Raw genomic sequence first — 25,828 nt, forward strand, 5'->3', positions numbered from 1 at the left:
AAAACTACATTACCCATCGTTCTCTACGGTAGTCTAGTTCCTGTAAAAAAAAATGCACACGCACAGAAAATAACATTAAATGCCACGAAGCCCTATTTTTGCGGCCATAACAGATCTTATTCCGGTGTTATTGTTAAAATAAAATGTGTAACTTTACTAAAATAGGTCAGCCAGCCTTCAAAATATCCTTGGGCAAATAGATGTTGATACAATATTTATTTAAAAAATGGTCATATCTGCCAAATTAAAAAAATGTAAAAAGGAAATTGTAAATTGGTCAAGGAAGTCACCGCAGATGTTTATGCTGCCTGTAATTTGTAAAAATATTGGTATTTTCCAATGTTTTATTACAAATATGAGACCCCAAGGCAAGACATTCAGTATAATCAATAAGAAGGATCACTTCAAAGCAGCTGTCCCTCTAAAGCCCGGAACAAATAACGACTAAACCACAAGTTAGAATTTTGAAGATTTAAAATTTAATTTATGTAACTATGTATTTATGAATCCAGGAGATATGAAGCTCTTTGGGCAACCTCTTCACTGAACGCTTTCCTTATTAATTACTGGATAATTTCTTGTCAGAGGTAGAATTCACATTAAACAAATTTTAAGAGAATTATGGAATTAATAATATTATATAACAAAATAATATTTAGGCATACATTCTAAAAATAAAAGTATCCTAATAGATCATGGAAATTCTTTAATAACTTTAGAGTGTTTTTAAAATCTAGATTTAATATTGTGAGGAAACTGTCAGGTTTCCTTTTTGCTAGAATTTTAAAACAGCTCATATATATTTCCTGACTAAGCATACTGATTTATTCCATAAGTCCCATATTTGCAGTTCTAAACAAAAACATCATAGCATCAGAAATTGTGCTTACCAGCAGAACTCAAGTGATTTTGCCAAAAGAGTAATAGTATTTTTTGCTCTTTAAAAAGTGGTAGGATTTAGCTGGTGTAATTTCAGCAGTTGACAGAGAATATTTGCAGTTTTGATTTATATCCAACAAAAAAATTGAATGCCACACATTTTTATAGATATTTTATTAAGTATGTGAATATTAACTCATTTAAATATGCAATACTTTGTAAAAATACTAAAGCAGTTAGTTTTATTTATCACATAATACACTCACGCAGAATAAGAGCGCAGAAAAAAATTATAAAAGAAAGCATTAGGGGCAATAGTTCACTTTTTGATATTTTGATATTTAATATTTTATATAATATTATTAAGTAAGCCAAAGAGTCACTTGTGGCTCTGGTGTAGCAGGTTGCCAACCTCCGATCTAGTAAATAAAAACTTGTGAAACCATTGTTAAAGAAGATTGTAAAGATAAAAAAAGAAAATCATTCTCGGGGACCAATCTAGTATAGTTTTTGTAGCAATCTATATCATCATATGATTCAAATTTAGTATTATATTTTTCATACAGGAGTCATACCATGGGTCACTTTATTCGCAGAAATACGCAATGCTCTTATTTTGAAATGCTTACATCCTACGTCATGGCGTTTTGTCAGGGAACTTTATGCGGATGAAGGAGCGAAATAATTGACAATAAACTCCTATCGGGTGCACCGAATAAGTAAAAGCGATATTTCCTCCAGAGAAGCCATTAATAATCAATGATAGACTTCTCAACAGGGGGCGTCGTGTGAACCCTTCCAGTCGCTGACAGACGTCTGTTATCGAAGAAATGGAGCATATCCGAACGCCCAAGGTAGCTAACATTTCTCGCTATTTTCAGTTGGAGGGAATAGAGCCAGCTATCAAGGCCCTGCCTTTATGGTTTGTTTGCAGAGCCTGGATGTCGCTACACTCAGCATTGGGTCAATGTTAAATGGAAAGTGTTTGCTTTCAGCTGTTGAAAGTGTGATGCTAGCAGGTGTAGCTCAGCAGCTCCAGATGACAGACAGGACGAGCATCAATTACCTGCTTGTTTGTTTTCTTTCCGCATAGCAAATCATCAGACAGCCACTCTACAGTGTTACAGAGATTTGTTATTGATTTAGCTAATGCCCATCTGTGAAGTCACTCTGGATCTAATGAGATAGAGATCAAGAGGAAGATAGAGGTTGGAGTGTGATAGTGACAGACTGTCAGATGGGCCTTTATGACAGGCAGTTCAGCAGGGATCTGATTACCTGTAGGTGAAGCTAAAGCTAAGATTTACTTTCCTTAGTTTTTGCACATCAAAAAAAAAAAAAATTGTTGAAAGACCTTTGTTTATAGATGTTGGAGATCGGCTTGTTTTTCAGTGTAGTCCTGTTTCTCTGACTGTGACTGTGCTCTCTTCATCCTCTGACTCATCTGCCTGGCTGTATGTTTCCTGGACGGGGCCTCCTTTTACAGTTGGTTTTTGTATCTCTGCTTCTGTCTCCTTGAACCCCAGTCGGCCTCGGCAGATGGCCGCTCACACTGAGCCTGGTTCTGCTGGAGGTTTCTTCCTGTTAAAAGGGAGTTTTTCCTCTCCACTGTCGCTACAAGCATGCTTAGTGTGAGGGATTGCCTTCGAGACAATGAGTCGATGCGATCAACTGGTTTAGCGCCATATAAATAAACTGGATTAAAATTGAATTGAAAGTCAGTTTATTTATATAGCACCAATTCACAACACATGTCATCTCAAGGCACTTTACAGAGACAATTCAACCAGATCATGCAGTCAAAACAATTCAAAGTTTTCTAAGGAAAACCAGTTGATTGCATCGACTCATCGACTCGAAGGCAATACATCACACTAAGCTTTCTTGTAGCGACAGTGGAGAGGAAAAACTCCCTTTTTTGTTTTTTTTTACATGCAGCTTTTTCTAGATATGCACCAATCAGACTTTTACACCTTCCACTTCTTAGTACCAAGTGTTCCATTTTTATATTTTTATTCAAATTCACTACAGTGCCAAAATAAGGGTGTTTGTATGAGAAAGGTAGAACATTTGAATGCCACGGAAGGAGTTGCAAAATACTCCATTTTATGGATCCAAATCTTTCGCCCCCATGTTTATAGTTAATAATTACAGGGGAAGAATAGAATAGTCATTTATACCAGGAGGCACAAACGTAAATAAGTACCATTTTCGGTTAATCTTTCATTTTATAAGGTGCATGGAAGTGCATTTTGTTGTTCCCATATTTATATGAGTGAGGATTGTGAAAATTAAGTCTTCTATTAGAACCAATCCAAGAAATAGTCTCCATCTGATTAACTGGAATCTTCTTTTTTCTTTTTTTCGGTTTAACATGTAAGGTAAGGAAGAAGCGATTTGTTTTAATTCAATTTTAGATTTCATTGTAAAGGTTATAGTTTGGTAGTTTTATTCTCTACATTTGAAGCCAGTTAAGGGCTGAATAGAAGACGTGGCGAATAAAAAGTGCCTGGATTATTATGAGGGATTATTATGAGGGTGGGGTCACCTGCAGACAAGGTGTGTCATAAGTGTGACTTGTTCTCTCAGGTGTTTGTAGATCCAGAAAAGCTATGACGAAAGCTCAAATTGTTAAGAAACTTTGTGTTAAATCAACATTAAACATTTTCTATTACGGTATCCTCAAAACGTTGTTTTTATAAATAACAAGTGACAGCAATTATCTTCTTTTTTTCTTTCTATCAGGCTATACCTTTGCTGAATACATCCCAGAATTCCTGTATGTTCTGATAGGCTGTTTTATGACAAAACTCTGACCCTCGGGTCGCTGAGAGAGGGTCAGTCTCCGTTACGACATCCTATCAGTGAACAGCAGCTTAGCAGCTGGAAGGAAGAGGATGTCTGAGTCAACACTTGCAGGATTAATGTGGTTTATCAGTGTTTTGGAAATTTAACAGCAACGGTTAAAAGACCAAGAATCACAAACACCATTTTAACTTTTGTTCAAACAGCAAACAGACCTTTCTTTACCAGTATTTTAAAAATGTTGCTTATATGTAATGCAATATATAACATCCATTCTTTTCTTTTTGGATTTTTCTATAAATAAAAACAAATGGGCAATCTTTCTATTAAATTGAATGGTTTCTGGTTACAGTTTCCCTCTACAGTAGGTTTTTAAGTCCTTTAACTCTATTACAAAAAAATCTAGGAGCCAAACAAAAAACCCAGATGGTCACTGTTATATAATGGGCCTGCTAGAATCAGTGCCAAATGCTACCTTCCTTTAATATCTCTTGTTTTCCCAGTTGCCATTCCCATGGCTCATCTTTAGGGCTGATGCAACATGCAGCCAAAGGAGCAAGCTGTCCTGCTAAAGGCTCATCAATTAGTCCCTCATTAGTATTGTCTTTGCAGGTGGAGCAGGTGCGGCTGGTGGATCGTTTTAGCAACAAATCCACAAACGGGACACTGTACCTCACAGCTACGCATCTCATTTTTGTGGAAAGCAGCTCTAACAACTCCTCTTCTGCTGGACAGGAGATCTGGGTGAGTAGGTGGAGTGCCAAGGCGTCTGCTCGTCATGTTTTTCTGGTTATAATTTGATACGGAAAAACACTGGAATGACAAACAATAATAACAGGCTTCATGTGAGCAGCGAAGGACAAGACAAAAAGATTCCACTCTTCCTAACGGCGTTTCTCTCATGTTTTTTCACACAACATCCAAGCTTCATGAGTTATTCCACTGCAAATAAATCAGAAAAGGAGCCACATCTTGTTTACTTCTGTTTTCCCTTTAAAATTCTATATCAGATGCAAGTGCAGAAAAAAATGAACAGTTCCAGAATGTTTGATGATAGAAAGCACCACAATTGTAGTTTTATCCTGTCTTACAGCTATTAAAGACACTCATGAAATAATGAGAACTCCTATTTCTTGATATAAACCTGCATTTAACCTGCTGATTATCTCCAGTTACTTTGCAATTTATTATTAATGTAGTCTCCAGATGGAAGGATAGTTGTATTGTTAAATCTATTATAAGGTTCTAACTGCAACTCTTATAGCCCTTTTGTATATCAAGGTATTGATTAATCAAATTCTCAACTAATTCTTTAGTTGCAGTCAAAGTGAAACTAGAGCATCCTGGAGGCATTATATCTCCTTAGCAGAGACTTTAGAGTGAAAAGTAAGGAGTGAAAAGTGGGCAAAGCTGTGAGCGGTTATCAGGAAGAGGAAGAGTGCTGTGAGGTCTGGATTCAGTGTCTGAGGCAGCTGATTTTCTTTATGTTGTAACAGGAAGAACTTCAGCAGTGTCAGGGTTTAAAGAGGCATAAAGGAAATAAAACGCAGTAAGGAAATTAGCTTTGTTTATTAGGTTAGAGCAATTATCTAACAGGATATTTGGAGTCTATCACTCTTTAATTGCATTGAACTTAAGCACATTTTAAAGCCCTCCACTATTATTATTATTATTAATCTGATTAATCGTGATCAATCGATTATTGAAATATTTGTCAGCTAATTTAGTAATCGATTAATTGTTAACTGGAGTATTGAGACTCTAAAACATGCCTTTAGCTTACAGTGCAACTGTAATCATATCAAAATTGTATATTAATAATAAGTACATATTTTATCTTTATGATAAAAAAAAAATAAATTTCCGTCTGTCAATATGCTCTATCTAGAACACCTCAAGTTTCACCTGGTTTAATTTGTAAAAGTCTTATTTAAGGAACATTTGGCTATCTGATTATTAACTGATTAATAAAAAAATAATCGACAGATTAATCGATTTGTGAAATATTCATTAGTTATAGCCCTATTTTGCAGTTGGCCTTAAGATTTGTAATATGATAATTTAAGAAGCAGAAACACTGTTGAGCGTTTTAGATCTTTTACCTCATTTTCAACCTTATTTCCTTCCTATTCTGTTGTGAAAAGGAAACCTGCTTTATTTTTTGTAATAGTATCAACCATATCTGTCCCTTCTTGTCTGCAGCTTCCTGTTTTTTTCAGATATGAAATGTTGTTTATGAGAGCGCTGTCGGATGTCATGTTGTTATCATTCTGTTGGGTCTAGAGAGATTTTATCAGGTTTTAATTGGAGCCTCTTGCAATATTAAACACCACACAAGTGAATGCCTTAACAGCTGGTGCCATCAGCATTTAGACTATGCAAGTGTGTGTCTTTTCTGTTTATCTCAGTGTCCTTTATATATCATTACCTAATCTAATGAGTCTGTGGCTGTGGGACACAAACTGAGCTTAGCCATATAATCTGCTGAATAAAAGAGTTCAACATTGCATGTTTAAATAAGGTACATTTCATAACTATTAGAGATTTCCTCCTGATGATATACCGAACTTCTTGCACAGACTGATTCTGAAAACGATCTCCCTTCTTTTCCCCCATTTTCTCTGCAGATTCTGCACCACCATATAGCCTCAGTGGAGAAGCAGAGCCTGACCACCACCGGCTGCCCGCTGGTCATCCACTGTCGGAACTTCAGGGTGGTTCATTTCGTGCTGCAGAGGGAAAGAGACTGCCATGACATCTATAGCTCACTGCTTCGTCTCCTGAGACCAGGTGATTCCACCATCCTGTTTCCTGTTTTTTTTTTTTGTAGTCATCAATTCTCACCACTGATGCAAACACATCTTTATTTCTAGGTGAATCTGATTTAATCCAAAAAGCTGTTTTAGGGTACTTTTTCCTTTGTTTATCTATTCAAGGGAATAGGCTACCTAGACTTTTCTGAACCTATGTAAAAAATTTTTTTTTTTCTAGTTGCTAATAGCTGAAATAAATCGGATTAACCGCATGTTTTGGTTCGGCTTCACTGGATCTAAAGCTGCTCCAGAGCTGCTTTGCTGCTCTTTCAGTTGCTGGGTAACTTGCCATAACAAATAGAAACATGAATTCTGCTTATTGCCAGAAAAACCCGAAGACCTTCAGTTTATGACCAAAGGTCAAACACACTTTTTTATTACAGGATAATGACCCAAAATACACCTAAAAATCCACTTTTCAATGGTTTGGAAAACCTAGATTGAAAAAAAAAGGTCGTATTGCTTAAAGGAATAGTACACCCAAAACATGATTAGCCTTCATTTTCTACTCACCCCCATGCTGAACAACACTCTGGAGTACTTTTTTGATATCTCAAATGCATCTGGAGATCTGGGAGGCTTCTTGCTGTCTGCTGACATTCAAATAATGGAGGTCTATGGCGCCCGAGGCAGAAAAGTCCATAAAAAACGTGTCAATATTCCTCCATATTGCTCGTCCAATGTATTCCAAGTGTCCTGAGTGGGTAGCATCCAGAATTTACTCGAAACGAAGTCATTTAGAATGTTTTTAGAGCATAAACAGTAGTGTATAGGATTTCCTGAAAGCGCGTTCACAACGCTATGGAAGCCGGCAGACCAAACAAGATGAAAGTGCGCATTCAGCGTCTGCTCTGCCAATAATGCAAGCGTAGAAGAAGAAATGTGCTGTTTACCTGTGCAAAGAAAGAAACAACGAAAGAAAAATGTCTGAGGACTTCAGTGTTGAGGAAGAGCATGAGTTCTTTGCCGAGCTGAATGCGCTGGTTTGGTCTGCCGGCTTCCGTAGCGTCGTGAACGCACATGTGTGCGCTTTCAGGAAATCCTATACACTACTGTTTATGCTCTAAAAACATTCTAAATTACTTCGTTTCGAGTAAATTATGGACGCTACCCACTCAGGACACTTGGAATACATTGGACGAGCAGTATGGAGGAATATTGACACGTTTTTTGTGGACTTTTATGGACCTTTCTGCCTCGGGCACCATAGACCTCCATTATTTGAATGTCAGCAGACAGCAAGAAGCCTCCCAGATCTCCAGATGCATTTGAGATATCAAAAAAGTACTCCAGAGTGTTGTTCAGCATGGGGGTGAGTAGAAAATGAAGGCTAATCATGTTTTGGGTGTACTATTCCTTTAAGAAATGAAATTGATATTAAAAATATAATGTTTGTCTTTATCTAACATGGAAATGAATTTGATAACTGGAAATATTTAACTGTGACAAAAACAGAAGAAATCCTTTAAGGGCCTTATTCTTCTATATATCACTGCAAGAGGAGGTTAATAACCGTCATAAATGTGTAATAACTAAAATCATTGAGTTTAAAGTGGAACAAGATGGAAATAAAAGGGTGGTGGTAGTAAATGTATAAAAAAAGTTTGCTCCCTTCCATCGTAAAAAACCACATGCAGCTGAAGTAATTCAAACTGTATTCTAGGGTCTTTTTCTACAATAAATTGCTACCCTGATGGAAATAATGAGAGTGGAAAACAATAAAAAAAGAAGTTATCTGCTCTGGAAATGCCCTTTAACTCTACACACATACTGGAAATTGAGTTTTTTTTCCCCCTCATTCTGTTCTTCCTGTCACAGTATACTACGAGGAACTCTACGCCTTCTCCTACAACCCCAAGCAGAATGATCAGCAGAGAGAAGAAGGCTGGCAGCTCATCGACCTGGGGGCGGAGTTTGAGAGAATGGGTGTCCCCAATGACCAATGGCAGCACACCGACGTCAACAGAGAGTATAAGGTAGACCATTAACTACAGTAATAAAAGTCTTGTATTTTCTGTTACTAAGTTTTTAAGACAACTTGACACATTTACCCAATATATACTGCAGCATCAGCTGAACAGTAGAATGCCTCGCTATGTGCCATCTTCATTATCTTTGGAAGGTCAAACTTAGGACCCCATACTACAAGCTGTTCTGCTTTGTGTATTAATCTGCAGGGCTCATTGTTAGGGGAGTGATGCAAATATAATATTAAATCGCATAGAGGAGAACAAGTAGTTTATGTGGCACTATTTTGAGCCCTTATACCATCTCTGAGCTATAAAACTTCTCATTCCATAAAGAAACAATAGACTTTGGACTTAGATCACATGCTAACCATAAAGCAGTTTCCAGCTACCTGTTTACTTATGCTATAGTAAAGCTGTGGTTTATGGTGTTGCTTTTTTTTTTTTAAATAACATATTTTTATTTTATAATATGTTGAGAACTTTGTTTTCAGGGTGTTTAGTAAAATTTATCTTTTGCATCATTTGCAAAATAGCACTGGATTTAAAATGTTTTTGCATATTTGAAAGCTTGTACCTTTGTTGTCCACTAGAGTGCGCCTATTCTCTTCTTTGGGTCTTGCTTTCTTTAGCAGTGATAGGATTTTGCTCACTGTACATGTTTGCTTATAGTTTTATGGATATTTAAACACATATACACTTTGCTTTGGGTTTTCTAGGTGTGTGAGACGTATCCACGGGATCTGTACGTTCCCATTACAGCCAGTAAGCCCATCATTGTTGGTAGCTCCAAGTTCCGAAGCAAAGGACGCTTCCCTGTGCTCACATACTTCTACCAAGAAAAGAAGGTACTTAAGGCTTTAAGAAATTGGTCCTAAAGTTTGGAAAAATAATTGTTTTAAAAATACTTATACAGTAAAAGAGGAAAATAAATGTCTCCTTTAAATTTAAGGAAGAACCAAATTATTATCATACTGAATAAGAGGAGTTTAGGTAGACTGGTCAGACCTTTCCCTGCTGATACTAATCTCCAGGCTCTATAGGTTCAGATTAATTGAAGGCCTTTTCCACATGAAACAGAAAAAACAATAAAAAGCTAGTTTCTTGATTGAAGTAGTTGTTAGATTAGATAGATTAGAAAATGAAGGAATTACATGAATGCCCCTGTTTATATATCCACATATATGTAGCTTACTCTTGTCTTATGTTTATTCAACTCCAAAACGCACCAAAGCCAATAAAAGTGACCCTCCTTTTACAGTTATAGATTGAAGCATCAGTTGATTTTTCTCAATAAGGCCTTTTTTTTATGATTTTCCCTCTTCTTATATTTCCTCTGGGTTGCTTAAGTGGGTGGGAGTGAGAGCGTTCCAATCACGTAGACAGATGAATGTATTTTATTAATGAAACAATACAAGTATTTTGTTGGAAGGACTGTAAAAAATGGTTAATAAAAAAAATACATTTCAATCAAGAATCTTGTGATGATCATGTGATGAGCACTTACATTTTCTGTATGAAAAACCAGATTTTCTGATTTATTAGGATGTCAGAACAATTGAAAGACTGTTAGAACTGTTAGAAGCTGCTAGAATTGATCTAAGAAAACTACCTTTAATTGTTAAATATCTGCTGTTAAATGTTATACAAGGACTTTAAACAACAGGTAATTCATAAAAAATGTGACTAAAGTCTTTTCCGCTGTTGTATGAACTGTGTGACAGGCAGCAGTGTGTCGCTGCAGTCAGCCTCTGTCTGGGTTCAGTGCACGATGCCTGGAGGATGAGAGCATGCTGCAGGCCATCAGCAAGGCCAATCACAACAGCCGGTTTGTTTACGTCATGGACACAAGGCCGAAGGTGAGGAAGTGGGAGCATCATGGGGATCCTTCTCTGGTTAAATCGCGATGCTAATGTGAACATTTTTTTTTAATTCTGTTTTTCTTTCTGGAGGTAATTTTGAATCAAAACTATTTGTGCATTGTAAGTTTGAATTTAAAGTTGCAGAGAGACTTATATTATTAAGTTTTCTAATTCTAAAACAAAAATAAAGAATTTACAAATACAACTTTTTTTTTCTTTTTACACCTGTTCAGATTTTAAGTACAAGTTCACAAATTGTGTTCCAGAGGTTGCACATCACAAACCTCTTACATTCTCAGTTTTACTCTAAATGGTCCAGAACTTATGTTGCAAAAGTATTTGTGCATTGTAACTTTTGTGTGTTTTGTAATCGTAGATTTTTTTTCTGTCACAATTACAAAAAAGTTACACCTCTTCAAATCCTTCAGTGCAAGCACACAGATTGTGATCTGAGTTGCACATCAAAAATGTCTTAAGATTTGCTCAAGTTGATCTGCAACAAATGATGCGTATTAAAATCTTTACAAGTTTCTTTTTTTTTAAATATATTTTTTCCTTAACACAAATACAACCCAATGAATACAACTGTACGAATCGGCAGCTGTGAGTCCCAAATTCTACTTACAAGTTACATCTTCCTTTTCACTTTTGCTCCAAATTTCACACCGGTATTATTGATGCGTGACATGTAGGGGTGTAAATCACATCCATCATGGCGATTCCATTCAGTATCGATTTCATGACTAAACGATTCGATTATTTTCGATACTCAAGAATACACCACGATGCGATTCGATTCGATTAATCGGTTAATCTTTTTTTTTTTTTTTTTATTTATTTATTTTTTTAACCTTACAGGCTAAACAAAGTTTCAAATTTGAAATAAATCAATGAAAGCTGTAATATCGTTATGCATTTTGTTTTTTAGAAACAACAGCAAATAACAGAAGTAGAAAAGTTGCATCCAAAAATACTGCACATAATCAGTGCAATGAGTGCAATGCAATACCTCGGCTCCGCTGCACCTCTCCCAAATTGTAGGTGACCGCAAACAGTGCCGCAGACAGGAGGCCGGCTTATTTTGTTTTTATGACCGAAATTGCGGAAAACAACTCGTGAAGTTTGACCCGCTAGACGAGTGAGGTGCGCAAGAACGCTGGGACCCTTTTTCCACCTGGATCCCCGCTCTTTTTGGCCCTCATGTCCCTCCGTCGTCGGACTAAACTCGCCCCCACTTCCTCGCCGCCTCGGCCGTATCTAGATCCACAGCGTGTAGCACAGACCACGCTTCAATATTGAGCATAATTTAAAAATGTCTGTGTCAAGCTTACTGCAACACACTGCTGTAAGAGTATAACCAGGAAGCGAGGTAGGAGGGCAAAATAGTTTTAGCGCCACCGTATCACGGGAGGGAGAATTACGCCCAGGAGCAAATGGATAAAAATAGACCGGTGGGAAAAAAAAACATGAATCGATTCTCTTGCGGACGTCTCGATGCATCGGATCGTCGGCTGTTGGATCAATGCATCGATACAAAACGATTATTATTTACACCCCTAGTGACATGTGGTAGTACCCTTGGTCGTACTTAGACTTAGACAGACTTTATTGTCATTTTGTACACACAGAGTGTATACAAAAAGAAACTTCATTCAGTACAGCTCTCAAGACATTTTCATTTTTAAAATGCAGCAGTGATAAATGTAAAAATACGACTGTATATAATTTACAGTTTCCAACATTCAGAGTTTTTTTTTTTTTTTTTTTTTTTTATAAACCCCATTTTATACAACATTCAACAGACTAATGGCAGTGGGGAAGAAACTCAGCTACAGCAGAGGGCGCTGCCTTCTCGGTCAGTCTACCAACTGGAAATACGTAAATGACCTACTACTATGTTGCCTTCCAAGGACTCAGTCTCAGCCATTGATATTTATTGTATTTTATCATGTTTCAAAGTAGTTTTTCTTGATAACTAACGACTTTAACTTAACAACACTGGTGTCTTACTTCCTCCATTACGAACAAATAAATGTACATCTTCCAGGTAGGAAGAGTAAACGATCGTCAATGTCAGCTTTTTTTCCATCAATAATCTCCGAAGGGAATGATAAAAACGTGTGCATCATTTTACCATTTCATCTGACCTTTAATGTAAAATAAAAATAAAATAAATATAAATGGCTGCATCCTTCGAAGGTCTACTTGGGCTGGGTCCTTGGAAGGCAACGTGGCAGTAGGCCATATAATTACTGGTATGTCCGACTGACCGAGCAGGTCAATGTAAGTCTCTCTGCAACTTCAAATTAACACATACAATGCACAAATAATTTTGATTCAAAATTACCTTCATAGTTCTTTGTGCTGAAACGGTTTATATCAGGTTAAAGAGTTGATGAACTGCATTTAATTTGATTTCCGTTCCCCGTTTGTTTTCCTTCAGCTGAATGCGCTGGCTAACCGTGCTGCAGGCAAAGGTTACGAGAACGAAGACAACTACTCCAACATCCGCTTTCAGTTTGTCGGGATTGAAAATATCCACGTCATGCGGTCAAGCCTGCAAAAGCTACTGGAAGGTCAGAGAGCTGCTGCAAACACATCCTAACATTTAATTTATGGATATTCTAATTAAATATCTGTCTCTCTTTCTCAGTTACTGGGACTCGGTCTCTAACTATGAGCGACTACCTGGGGGGACTAGAAAGCAGCGGCTGGCTGCGACATATCAAGGCTGTAGTAGATGCAGCTGTGTTTCTGACAAAGGTAGCTGTTAGTCTTTTCATAAATATTGCCCTTTTCTACCAGACCATCGTACTAAACCGAATTTCTCTGCCTCAGGCAGTGACAGTGGAAGGGGCCAGTGTGTTGGTCCATTGCTCGGATGGATGGGACAGAACAGCCCAGGTTTGTGCCCTGGGGTCGCTGCTGATGGACCCCTACTATCGCACCATCAAGGGCTTTATGGTATGTTGTGCATATCAGTTTAGATCAGTTTTATGGGAGTGATTTGCTTCTGTTTCAAACTATAATTTTGCCCTCATTTGTCTTTCAGGTACTGATAGAGAAAGACTGGATTTCCTTTGGTCACAAGTTTGCAGACAGGTAAAGGTTAACTTTACATGGAAATCAAATTCAAATCTTTACCTTTCAGGATAAGCGCTCAGTATTTCCTTATTCTATTTTTAGGAAGGTTGGGTTGAGTACATTACCAGACTCATCTTTAGGTTTCCTCTTTACTCTTTGGGATGTTTTTTATTTATTACACACTGGGGTTGTTTCCATACTAAAATGTCAAATTAGATTTCCATACTAGATACCATTTAGATACAATGGGGATAAAAAAGACCCAATTTTTATTTATTTAAAAGGGGCAGTGTATATTTATTAACATTTAAATTGCCAGAATTAGACTGAATACTAATTTCCATCTGTAGTTTCATAATTAAACATGAATCGTTTACTTTTTGCATTTTCACCATTTAACATGCTGTCTTAACCGAATCAGAGAGGGTAGCGAAATAAGTGTGCAAAGGATTGCAAAATAAATAACCCAAACAAAACACAATTTCACAATATTTTAAGGTTGTCTGAAGAATTACTCTTTTATATGCAAATAATCCAGAAATCTAAAATTAACAATTGCAAACATATGCAACGAACACTTGTTATTAATACATTAAGACTTAACATACCAAATTAGTATTGTACCCAGATACAATGTTTTGAGTGTCGATACCCTCTGTTGATTCATTATTAAACTACAGGCAGGCAGGGTCACAGCAAACTTCTATGTTTGTATCTATGTATGTATTGTATCTCTAACCTAAAACATCTGATCGCTCATTACACTTTTTTGTCTTTAACAGTCTAAAAAAAAAAGTAAGTGACAACATTTTGGTCTCTTAATGTGGTTCATAACCTCTATGTTGGTTTGATCCAATTCGCCCCTTTCTTTACAGTCTGAATGCCAAAATATAGGGGAGCTTCATCTCCTCACTGACACAGTGATGGATACTTTGTTGGCTTTCTTAGTCTGGTGACAATGTTACATTTCTCTCTCTCAGCATAAACTGCATCAAATGTTGTATAAAACAGCATAATATCAAACTACTTAGGCATCAGAGACTGCCTTTCGGCAACAGCAACATTTAGTTACACTGAACCTCTCCAAGATGACTGATTTTTGAACTAAACCTTGTGGTTAGTATAAATGCTAAACAAAAACAGGTCCTCATCATTAGATGTTATTCCATTAATAAGTATGATTCTGTATTTCAAGGTGTGACCAGTTGGACGGGGATCCGAAGGAAGTATCTCCTATCTTCACTCAGTTTCTTGAGTGTGTCTGGCAGCTGACTGAGCAGTTCCCGCAGGTACGTTGGGATGCGACAGAATAAAAGATTTGCATTAAGCCTCATTTATTCAGTGTGCTTGATTGTTTTTTGATGACCCTCTCATAAGGCTTTCGAGTACAGTGAATGGTTCCTGCTGCAGATCCACGAACACGTTCACTCTTGTCAGTATGGGAACTTCTTAGGGAACAACCAGAGGCAGAGAGAGGAGTTACAGTAAGTAAAATGCTGACTTTTGGACGTTTGGAGAAAAAAAAAAAGACTGCTCTGCTCCCATTTGTTGAAAGCTGCTCTACCACTTTGTTTTTTTTTTCCCACTTTCTTCATATTAGATGTTCTTATGATTGTCTGAATCGTCACTCTGTGTTTTAGGCTTCGAGAGCGAACTCACTCACTCTGGGCCTTCCTCATGAGCGAAAAGCAGAACTACCTGAATCCGTTCTACAGGCCTTCATACTCTGAGGCCCATCCAGTGCTGGAGCCCTCCACCTTGCCTTACCATTTTAAGTCAGTACAGGATACCCTGCACTTTAATAGGTCTGCAAAATGTTTTCTCCACATTTTTTTAAAATCCTGTGCTCCTCAGGTTCTGGAGGAACATGTACCACCAGTTTGATCGGTCGATGCATCCACGGCAATCCATCCTTAAAACCATTCTGACTTTGAAGGAGAATACACGCAGCGCAGAGAGCACGCTGCAAGCACTACAGACTGTGAGTTAAAGTTTCTTTCTGTCTCACTGTGCTTCTTTCTTTGCTTCTGATTGAAAGAAAGATTTCAAGAAAGTATTGACCCTCCATATTTGTTAACACAGGGTTTCCGTGTGTCATTAAAAATCATTAAATGTCATTAAATTATTATTTTTTAAATCAAGGCCTTAATTGTCATTAAAATTCATTAAATTAGATCATAATGGCATTTAAAATGCTTTATTCCAAAAAAAAAAAAGTTTGTAAAACAATTTCCTCCGATATATCAGATAACTGGTTCCAAGTGCGCAGAACTGCTTCCAGTTGATTGTAAACCCATATGTTCGGAAAGGCGGAGAAAAAGCTAGAGAATGGGAAAATGCAAATTTCAACAAAAGTGGTTGGAAAACGAGGAATTCGGAACATGGCTGCGGCATGTCGACGGTAAAGTTGACGAGGGATTTTGCTATGTTTTATATATTTATTTATATATATACAATTTTATTTTATTTTTAATTTTTTTTTATTGTATCATCTTTAGTTTGCTCGCTAGTGGGGACGTGATCCACATTTATTAATTCTCTGCCTTAACTTTCATTTATGTCACCGGCTGCACTGAATGTCTTATTGTGTAAGTTAACGTGTTATTTGTTTTATTCAAACGACACGTTTTATTCAAACATTCATGCCTTTTGTTAGGTGACCTTCTGATATATGAATACAGTAAACGCATGAAGGGTTTTCTCTTGTCAGTACAGGGGTGGAGGGAAACCAAAGTTGTCTTTGTTTCTATAGTTTGCATAATTTTGCATCATTGCCTCCAGGCTGATGTGAACTCTAACGCTCCCATTATAATTTTGAACCCTGAGTCCTTTATTTTCGGAGCTACTTCTGTGCTTTTCATTCTCCACAATAAAGCTCAAATTCAAACAATGTAGAAGAAGATTAACAACTTAACGGAGCGTTATTTTATTTACCTGTTAATTTAAGATGTACTGTGAGAACAGGCGACACCATTTGCACTCATTTGAAAGGTGATAAATCATTGAATAAATGTAATAAACGTAATAGTTAATATTTCAATAAATATGTTCCAATGTTAGTCAGATATTCCTCTTGTTTTATGTTCCTGCAAATCATTATCATGGTTTAGGGATGTTAAGGCAGGATTATTGTGATTTTGTTTCTACCAAAGCTTAATGTAATGTGTTCTGCAGTTTTTCTAAATTTAATATTGAATCAGACCCCATGTTATTAAATGGCTTGATCCCAAGGTTATTAGTTCCACTATTGTATGTATATTTTATAGTGTAGTATGTTGGAGCAGCAGCTCTGCAGCTGAAAAGCTCATCAGGAGGGTGGGCTCAGTTCTAGGAGTCCCACTGGACAGACTGCATGTGGTGGGAAACAGAAGGAGTGACAGACTTAATGCATCCTGGTAAAACAAAGGACCACTTCAGCAGATCCTTGTTTCCATCTTCTGTTAGACTTTATGATCCTTACTGCTGCTGACAGGCACAATAAGTGTTTACAAAGGGTTAGGTTTAACTCTTCACTGTTTCAGAAACACTTAATACATACATCAAAAGATGTTAAGAAACACTGATGATAATGATAATCTTTCTGCATTTGTGATTTCATAGATTTTCACATTTTTCTATTAACAAGCTGTTTTTTTTTAACACTCCTAATTCCTTTTTACTTGTTAAAGCCTTTTTTACCAGCCAGTTGAGCTAAAAATATATATGGGGTCTATATAGGGTGAATTAAATGCATTTTTATTCCCATCTATTCATTCAGAGGCTCCAACAGCTTGGTGTGACCCCCATTGCAACCTCTGACCCCCCTGCACCTCCTCCAACCAGAGATCAGTGCACCAACCCCCTGCCGCCGCGGCCCGACTCCCTCATTCTAGGCGCTCCTATCAACCATAAAGAGGTGCAGCGCCGCGAGGTGGAGGATGACCAGGACGAAGTGGGCGAGGAGGCCATGGAAAGTACAGACACCGAGCGGACAGTAGAGGGCAGCAGCGGTACCGAGAGCCGGAAGCAGAGCTACGGAGAACTGGAAGGGACATGCAACGGTGAACTTGCCAAAGAAGAGCCAGCTGTTGTCAGCCTGGAGCTTGGAGTGGCACGAATGACCTGTTGAAGCCAAAGAGGGAGGGTTTCTGGACAGACCGACTGGTGTGGATGACTGGCCAGAGTTTACTGAATGTGTGTGTGTGTATGTGTATGGGTATGTGTGGACAGCAAGCTGTCATTTTGTTTATGATTTGGCTTTGATTACATAATGGTCCTCAAAGGGCTGAATGGCTGATTGTTTCTGTACAGTTTAAATCTCAGTGGAAGGCCTCATAAATATGTCATATAATGCAACTACCGTTAAAAAAGCTTGTTCTTTTTTTTAAGAATGTTGTAAAGCCCCCAAGTAAAAAAAAAAAAAAATAAGAGAGAGAAAATAAATTCATTCAAATCCTAAACGGCTTGTAATTTGTTCATTTATGTCCAGCATGTTTTTAGAAACATGGCCTAGATATAACGGCTGTTTATCCTGGTTAAAACACAGCAGATCAAAGTGTTTGGCTCAGAGAAGATTTAATTTAATTTTAAGGCAAGAGGCCAAACTAATCTGCTGCTGTTGATCTGAATTTCCTCTGATCTGACCGGGAGTTAAAAAAAAAGATTTAAAAATGTAGAAGATGAAGGATAACGCAATATTTCCGGCACTAGAAATTTAGTTCCAATTGTTTTGTGCACTCTCAGATGTCTCAAATGGTATTTATAAAACTCTTTCCTTTGGGGAAGAAAAACGCAGACAAGAGATACAGATATCTATATTACTCTAGTAGATTCTTTGATACATGAAATATTTATTTAGCCAAAACTTATAACACCAAAGATGTATTTTTTTTTTCATACATGATTTCCTACAAACATGGATAAATGCAACTATTAGACATTAAGGATAAAGGTTTGGAAATGTTTTTTTCTTAATGATTAACTAGAGCTTTTAATACGGTGTATAAAAAACCTCTGGTTAATTAAGAAAATGTTTCCAAACTTTTATACTAAATCTCTAAACGTTGCATTTAAAGCTTGAGAGACTCAAAGAGAAAATTTGCTATTAGAAAAGTTTTATTCAATTTATTTATACAGGTAAGAAAGATTGGTCAATATTTTTATATCTAAAACCAGGTGATTGTGAGGACTCATTGATTCTCTGCAATCCCTCGCACTGAGCATGCATGTAGTGACAGTAGAGGGGAAAACTCTCTTTTAACAGGAAGAAGCCTTCGGCAGAACAAGGCTCTGTTCGAGCAGCCATCTGCTGAGGCTAACTGGGGTTTGAGGAGATGGAAGCAGGTATGCAGATGAATGGAATAAGATCTTTGGCGCTCGGGCCCCAGCAGAAGACTTTGTTGCTGAGAATCAACATTTGCCCAGATGAATAACCTTGGAAAATGATTATAGTCGTCTTCCCCTGGGGCCCTGGAGAATGAATAAGCCAGAGGGTGAGTGGAACTGAGCATAGTGCAGAGGAGGGGGAAATAATTGAACTTTCTCTCACATTGGAGAAATTGACTTCCTGCTCAGAGACCCAGAGTAGCAGTCTGTGGGAGTGGGGCTCAAACTTAAAACCTCAGGATTCCAAGCTCTATGCCCTAACCACTAGGCCACCGCTCCCCGAAGAATGATTCCTTGTGTGTGGGAAAGAAAAGCTGGGCCAGTAGATAAATGAAGGGGATGTTGAAAGATGATTGGCTTGGGAAAAGGTTTGGTACCAACGATGACTGGCTGAAGCTGGATGAGGGACATCACAAGCGGTTCAGGTGAAGCTGATAAGCAAGATCCCAAAACAGCTTCTTCTCCACTGCCATTAGACTGCCGAATGTTGAATAAAAATAAATAAACTGAATTTAGGAAAATCTGTAAATCATATCTGTCTTATATGTACATTGGATCACCATGTTTACATTTTATCACTGCTGCACTTTAAGGATGGAAATGGAATATCTTGAGAACTGTACAGAACGAAATTTCGTCTTGTAAACACTCAAATGTATAAAATAAATGATCAGATGACAGATAAACAGGTGCCAAACATCCCGCAATATATGGAAAGAATGAACAGTTAGAGGTCTGATAATAAATTTAGGGATGATTGAAGCTTAAGAGAAAATTCAATCTGGAAGACTCTTCAAAGCCTCTTCCCAGAGGGCAGCACGGAAAAAAGTCCATGGTGGGGGTATGAGGGTTCATTGATAATGTTACAGGCTCTGGACATGCAGTGCTGGAATGAAATGTCTTTAATGGAGGGAAGAGGAGCCCCAATGATCTCTGCAGTTCTCACTACTCTTCTCACCTTTTTCCAGCCTGAGGGGCTGCAGCCTCCACACCACACAGTGAGACAGATGGTCAGAACGTTCTCTATGGTGCTTCTGTAGAAGGTGGTGAGGATGGGTGGAGGCAGGTGGGCTCTCCTCATCCTCTGCAAGAAGTACATGCACTTTTCTACCCTTTTGACCAGTGAGGTGGTGTTTACATTCCAGGTGAGGTTGTCTGTGATGTGCACCCCCAGGAATTTGGTGCTGCTGACCACCTCTACAGCTGAGCTGAGTTGAGCAGTGGAGTGTGGTTAGGCAGATTTTTCTTCAAGTCCACGATGTCCTTCGTTTTCTCCACATTCAGGATCAGGTTGTTGTCTCTGCACCAGCCCACCCCCTCCCTGTAGTCCTGGTCTTTGCTGTCTCTGATGAGGCCCACCACCGTTGTGTCATCTGCGAACTTCACGATGTGATTGGTGGTGAACCTGGAGATGCAGTCATGTATCATCTTTCACTTCAATCAATAAACAATCAAGAATATGTCCACCTGTTTCATTTATGCAACCAATCCATTCATCACCTAAAATCTATCCAGCCAGCTGTGCTTTTTTTGAACCTGACATATCTACCATAAAGCTGTGGCAAACTTTTTAGATTCATACATTTTCTTAAAAAAAATAAAATAAAATTACAATTTATAAAAGGCTTGAATGTGTGTAGAAACACCGTAAATCTGTTCAACTTTATTATCTACATTCATTTCAGCACAGCATGAATCATTTTGTATTGAAATGTTGACTTAAATTCTTGCATTTGCTTCAAATTAGTAAGAAAAGCTGAATATATTTACATATCCTGGATTCAGGGATACAATTTACCTATGTTTTAAAATGACATAAGATTAAATGTTGGAGCTGTGGTCCGATGCAACCATTCTGGTTTATAAAGAAGCCTCAGTAATTTTAGTTTGTTTTGGCTTCGGTTTAATGGCCTTCTTTGTTACTTCCAGACTAATGTAGCTATCTCTTATGGGAGCTCAGACAGGACTAAATATACAGTTCAAGCTTCTTCAATAATATAGTTTGTAGTCAATTAACACAATATAAAGCTTAAAGGATAAAAAAAAAGCTGTGTTTTAGCCTCTAAATATTTTATGAGCTTTGTGCAAGCAGCATTTGCAGTGGCCTCGCTCCTCACCTCTTGCTTAATGCCGCCTCCACATGCTGCTGGAATGAACAGAGATCTGTGCTTAGACACAGTAACCACACAGAGTGACATTTAGCATGAGACAATTCCGTTTCTATCGCAAAATAAGGCCATCGTTGTTCATTTGGAAGAAACTTGCACAAAGATATGAGGGTGTGTGTTGTCTGTGTAGATGTTGTTTCAGCTTTCAATAAATGCTTTATGCCAGGAAAAGAAATGCCAACAACGTATATTCACACAGAATGAAGAATATGAACAGATGAGCTTTATTCTTAAATTTTAGCTACCTTCGTTTTCTATTTTAGTTATTTACTTTTTGTGTCTTAAGTCTTAAGAGATTTTTTTTTCTTACTATAATGCCTGCCTGGGATAATTGATACCAATAGTTCTTATTTCCCTAATCCAGGTTTATTTCTGTTATCCTATTCTCTAAAGATAAGATACTAGAGAGACATATAAATGTTAATAATACCTGCTTTTTTCCTGCAGAAGTCTTGTGCACATTACTCTACATCAAATATTGAGAGGCATCTTCCAGTGACAAGCTGCTGAGAGCTCTCCCAAGGTTTTGCATCATTCAGATGAATGCTGCATGCCATGCGCTCCCTATTACAAACCAAGAATGTTGTATGCACATTAGTCGTTCCAACATGCTTTGAAAAAGGTCTTTAGGATGTACACATAACTCTGGGCATGCTGGTGGAATTTGTCCAGGCTGCCTTTGACATGCTGAGGCCTCTTCCCAGGTCTAATCTAATTTGTATTAGAAGTAATAAGGTGCATTTAGAACAAATGTGATTAGTTTTAATTGTATCTGCTTGCAAGCAAGTGGATGTTTGTGTAGCAAATTGAATCGGCCATTTCGTTAGTCGGTTTTAAACATTTATAGTTGCTTCATTTGAGCACCACTGCTGTTTTGTTTATTCAAAACCCTTCAGCTATTTTTATATCTGTTATGATAATGATAGAATATGAGAGGTACAATTTTTTTTCTTTCAGCTTAAACTTTAAAGCTATCAATTCTATATATGGTGGTACTGTATTTGCCAATCTTAAGAGTTTCCATATTTTGTCAAGTAACAACAACAACCTTAAAAGGGAAAGTTTATTTAATTGATAAATAAAAATTAGCCAAACATAAAAAAGTCAAAGTGACAAATTTTTACACAAATTTTTTTAAGCATGACATATGTTTGCATTTAGTCCCCAGAACATTCTTCTGTTGTCATTCTAAGTGCTGTTTTGGTGCATGTCTATAAGAACTATAAACAGATTTTATGTTCATGCTTTGATTCTACGATTTGAATTATTGTCCCAGGCTCGCGTCTTACAGAGATTTCCTGGTTTTCCATCAAGTCTGAACTGCTAGCTCATCTTCCCTCCTAAAGACATAATTTCCCACAGCACACTGCTGCCGCTATCGAGTGACAGTGTGGGAATGGTGGGCTCAATACAACATGCAGTGTTACTTTTATCCACTTTTTTTCCCCCAACATGGCTTCCATTAAAAACCTAATCTGTCCAATGAATGTCTTGTTAAAAGATCCTCTAACCTGAACTTTAGAGCTTTCCTTGTTTAGGTGTTACTTTTTAGTTGTGTCATAGCCTAAATTTTATTTTATTTTTTTCCAGCTTTTATTTTCATTACACTGTCGCAAGTACAGAGCAACGAAATTCACTCTCTGCATTTAACCCATCCCCTTGGGTAGCACTGGGCTGCCATTGTGCACCGCCCAAGGAGCAGTGTGGGGTTAAGGGTCTCTTGCTCAGGGAGCCATGGAGGCAGTCTATGGGAGTTGAACTCAGAACCTCATGATTCCAAGCTCTATGCCCTAATCACTAGGTGGCCACTCACCTAACTAACCTAACTGTGCTTTAAATGTCAGCACAACTATATATCTGTATTTTAAGGTGTTTGTAATCATTTCTGTTTTTAAGGCCTTTACAGAACACTTTTTTAGGTGCTTAGATAATTTTCTTAATTAATTATGTTACTTTCTGAAGGAAACATGTAGAACTTTGTTGTTTTTGATTTAGTACTTTCAGTATAAAGGGGTTTGAATGTAAATGCTAGACACAATTTAAAACTCTTTACTGCATAAATAGTTTTAAAACTAATTATCCATTTCTATGTCACAATTAAGCAGGATTTAGTATTGACCGATCCCATAATATAATGATAAACTACATTGCTGTGGTTGCAATGGCACAAACTGAAAAGTTTAGTTAGTATGAGGGCTTTAAGGTTGGACTCAAACAACCTGAGAAACGACTTTGTTTTGATTGCGTCAAACCAATTATTTTGTCAGATTAGTGAATCGGAGAACTCAAAATGTCTTTGAACTATTTGATGAAAGGGTAAAATGATTTATTAAAGAACACCGATAGAAACCCCAGAATCTTTGGGATTCAGACGTGTGTGAGAATCCGGTCTTAGACAGCTTAATAACAGTTTGTACCACCCCCCCGTTGTTTCCTTAAGTAACACAAGACCTCAGACAGTAATCCGGGTCGGGGGTGAGGGGGTGTTAACACTCACATACCGTATGTGCATGTGTGAATAAAGATATGCACATCATCATGTACACACCTACAGACACACATACACTGCAAAACCATCTTGAAATAAGTAAAAATGTATTAAATTAAGTGTATATAGCCTCAGTTTGAGTAGGGTAAAAAGGATGATATGCCAATGCAATGAGTGTCTACACTCGATTAGATAATATGCACTTGAAATAAAACAATGCAATAGTTTTTTTTCTCATTTTAAATATAAATTGTCTTGCACCATTGGCAAAGTGTCATTTACCTCCTCAATTCAAGAAAAAAAATGCACTTATCTTAAGAAAAAAAGCACCTAATTATATAACGAATTTGCAGTTTACATACGGTGTAGCTTAGTTTAATCCAGAATTGGAACACCCTCTGTCTATAAACCTGGCCAACAGGATGTTGGTGACGATGATGAAACGTTATTTGATTTATGCACATTTGTTTTAATCTGCTGATGTGCAACAATGAAAAAAAAAGAGACTTGTTGGTATAGGGCGCTGGCTCTCAGTAATGACTAACCAGCCACACCCGTGCTTTGTTTGTTAGCTTGTCTGTCTTTGTCAAGTCTTTACCATTAATCCTACTGTTATGTAAACTGACAGAGACGACTTCAAAAACCAAACTTGCTCACAATAATAGATTTACTTGTAATAAAAGCAATTCTTTTACTCGGACGCACATTTCCCCAAGGTGGAAATTAACAATGCCTTTTGCTCTCAAACAAAAATGTCATAAAAGGCAGAGCGAGGACCCCACACACCTCGTTCATAGTGAGTTTCTATCAGATGTTTTATTAGGAGTGTTGATCCTGGAGCCTGTCTACAGGTAGTTGACATTGGATACACGCAATATCCACATTGCTTGCTTTTCTGGAAATTTCTAATGGTGAAACAATTAGATCGCAGTCCATCTCTGAGAAAGAAAGGGTGTTTTTAGAGAAACCTTTAGTCTGAATTTAATCCTTTCATCCAATATAAAAAGGCCTAAAGTGGATTAAAAGGACAAAAGATCGGACAGCTGAGGCATAATTGTTGTTTACAAGTGCTACTAGTGGCTATAGTAACTGGCGCTATCATGGAAACCAGTTCATTAAAACTGGATGAAAAAGGACAAAGCCTCTGATAAATCATGATGATTACCTCATGTTTGAAAGACAGTGTAACACTTTTTAAATTGAGCGAACCTAGTATTTGTGAAAGTTGGGGAAAAAATATTTTTATCACATTATTGCATATGCAAAAGAGCTGCTTACAGCCTTTACTACAACAATGATTAGTATTCAACAGTAGTTCTTATTTTATTATCCTAACAAAGCAGTCTATTAATTTCCTATTCATTTAACCACCATTCTTTAAAATATGCTCACATGTCCTGAATATAGTGTGGATAGAATTAAATAAAGCTTTGTATGATGAGAAAGAAAGCAAGCACAACACACAAAGAAAAGCTCTTTGAATAAGGAGGGAGGCAGAGAGAAAAATGTCCTCTAACTGTCCCACTTAGTGCTAAGCTTCACTCAAGGGGCTGAAATGGGAACCCTAGATAGACACTGTGGGTAAGGGGAGACAGGGTGTGTGCTTTTTTCAGTTACATGCGTTTGTTTATCTCTCCGATTTCACACTAGCAACGTGATGTAATAAGCATCAGAAGAGAGCACTGACAAAACCTGTTCTCTGCTACTGAACCAGCCGTTTTTCCATTACAGAGAAACGCCTCTTTGTTGCTCTAAACTGGCTGAAGATTAACATTAGTGCTTTATGCACCTGTTCCTTTTTGGATCATTTATGCATCAACATTTATGATGATGGTCTTGAGAACATATAGTGCACTTATATTGCTATTTTCTTTAATAATTAACTTGCATTTAGGAAGCATAAGGAGCGGACATTTCCGTTCTAAAAGCTGATTAGATTGCTCTGTTTCATCATGCAACAACTCGTCAGTCTTCGCTCATCAATCCACCAGCCATCTGCTGCTCGGACTCACTTCCAAGTCCTTCCATTAGCCAGCTGACTTACAGACAAGTTTGCACAGCATTCTGTCAGAGTTCTGGTAGATATACCTGAAAACCTGGCTAAGCAGACAGTCTGTATTTTAAGGATGAAAGCAAAGGAGAGGCATGCTTCAGCACTTCACTTTGGGGAAGCCCTCAAAATGTGCTTGTGTAGGTGTGTGTTGCCTTTCGCTCGTGAATGTATTGTTTGATGGCGGTGGGCTGGAAGACGAGAGTCTGGTTCCAGACCCTGAAGAGTAGCAGGGGGAGGAGGAGGAGGAGGAAGGAGAGAGAGGGAGAAAAGGAGTTGAGAGAAGGATGCAGGGATGGGAGAGAAGGTATAGAAGTGGGTCGGGGTTTTTGGGAGATTTATGGGGGG

The 25,828-nt window shown here is 37.7% G+C and overlaps 1 protein-coding gene across 1 annotated transcript; it reads left to right on the top strand.

Annotated features, from left to right (window-relative positions):
• The first annotated feature begins 1,520 nt into the window (after positions 1-1,520).
• mtmr6 (myotubularin related protein 6) lies at positions 1,521-17,724 on the top strand. Its single transcript, XM_038286792.1, has 15 exons — positions 1,521-1,733; positions 4,297-4,428; positions 6,312-6,474; positions 8,316-8,473; positions 9,184-9,312; positions 10,189-10,323; positions 12,770-12,902; positions 12,980-13,089; positions 13,165-13,290; positions 13,379-13,428; positions 14,606-14,699; positions 14,788-14,894; positions 15,051-15,185; positions 15,265-15,391; positions 17,168-17,724. Exons 1-15 carry the CDS (start codon positions 1,710-1,712, stop codon positions 17,516-17,518), a joined length of 1,974 nt encoding a protein of 657 aa, XP_038142720.1. The 5' UTR covers positions 1,521-1,709; the 3' UTR covers positions 17,519-17,724.
• Positions 17,725-25,828: the final 8,104 nt, after the last annotated feature.

This window comes from Cyprinodon tularosa, unplaced genomic scaffold (genome assembly GCF_016077235.1).
Source record: "Cyprinodon tularosa strain WSP-4 unplaced genomic scaffold, ASM1607723v1 ctg23, whole genome shotgun sequence".
Taxonomy (NCBI): Eukaryota; Metazoa; Chordata; class Actinopteri; order Cyprinodontiformes; family Cyprinodontidae; genus Cyprinodon; species Cyprinodon tularosa.

Bases quoted from the DNA above. Each gene is read 5' to 3' on its own strand.
- mtmr6 (XM_038286792.1), top strand. From the start codon at position 1,710: ATGGAGCATATCCGAACGCCCAAG. The intron at 9,313-10,188 runs GTACTTAAGGCT...ACTGTGTGACAG, and splicing joins ACTTCTACCAAGAAAAGAAG to GCAGCAGTGTGTCGCTGCAG. The intron at 13,429-14,605 runs GTAAAGGTTAAC...CTGTATTTCAAG, and splicing joins GGTCACAAGTTTGCAGACAG to GTGTGACCAGTTGGACGGGG.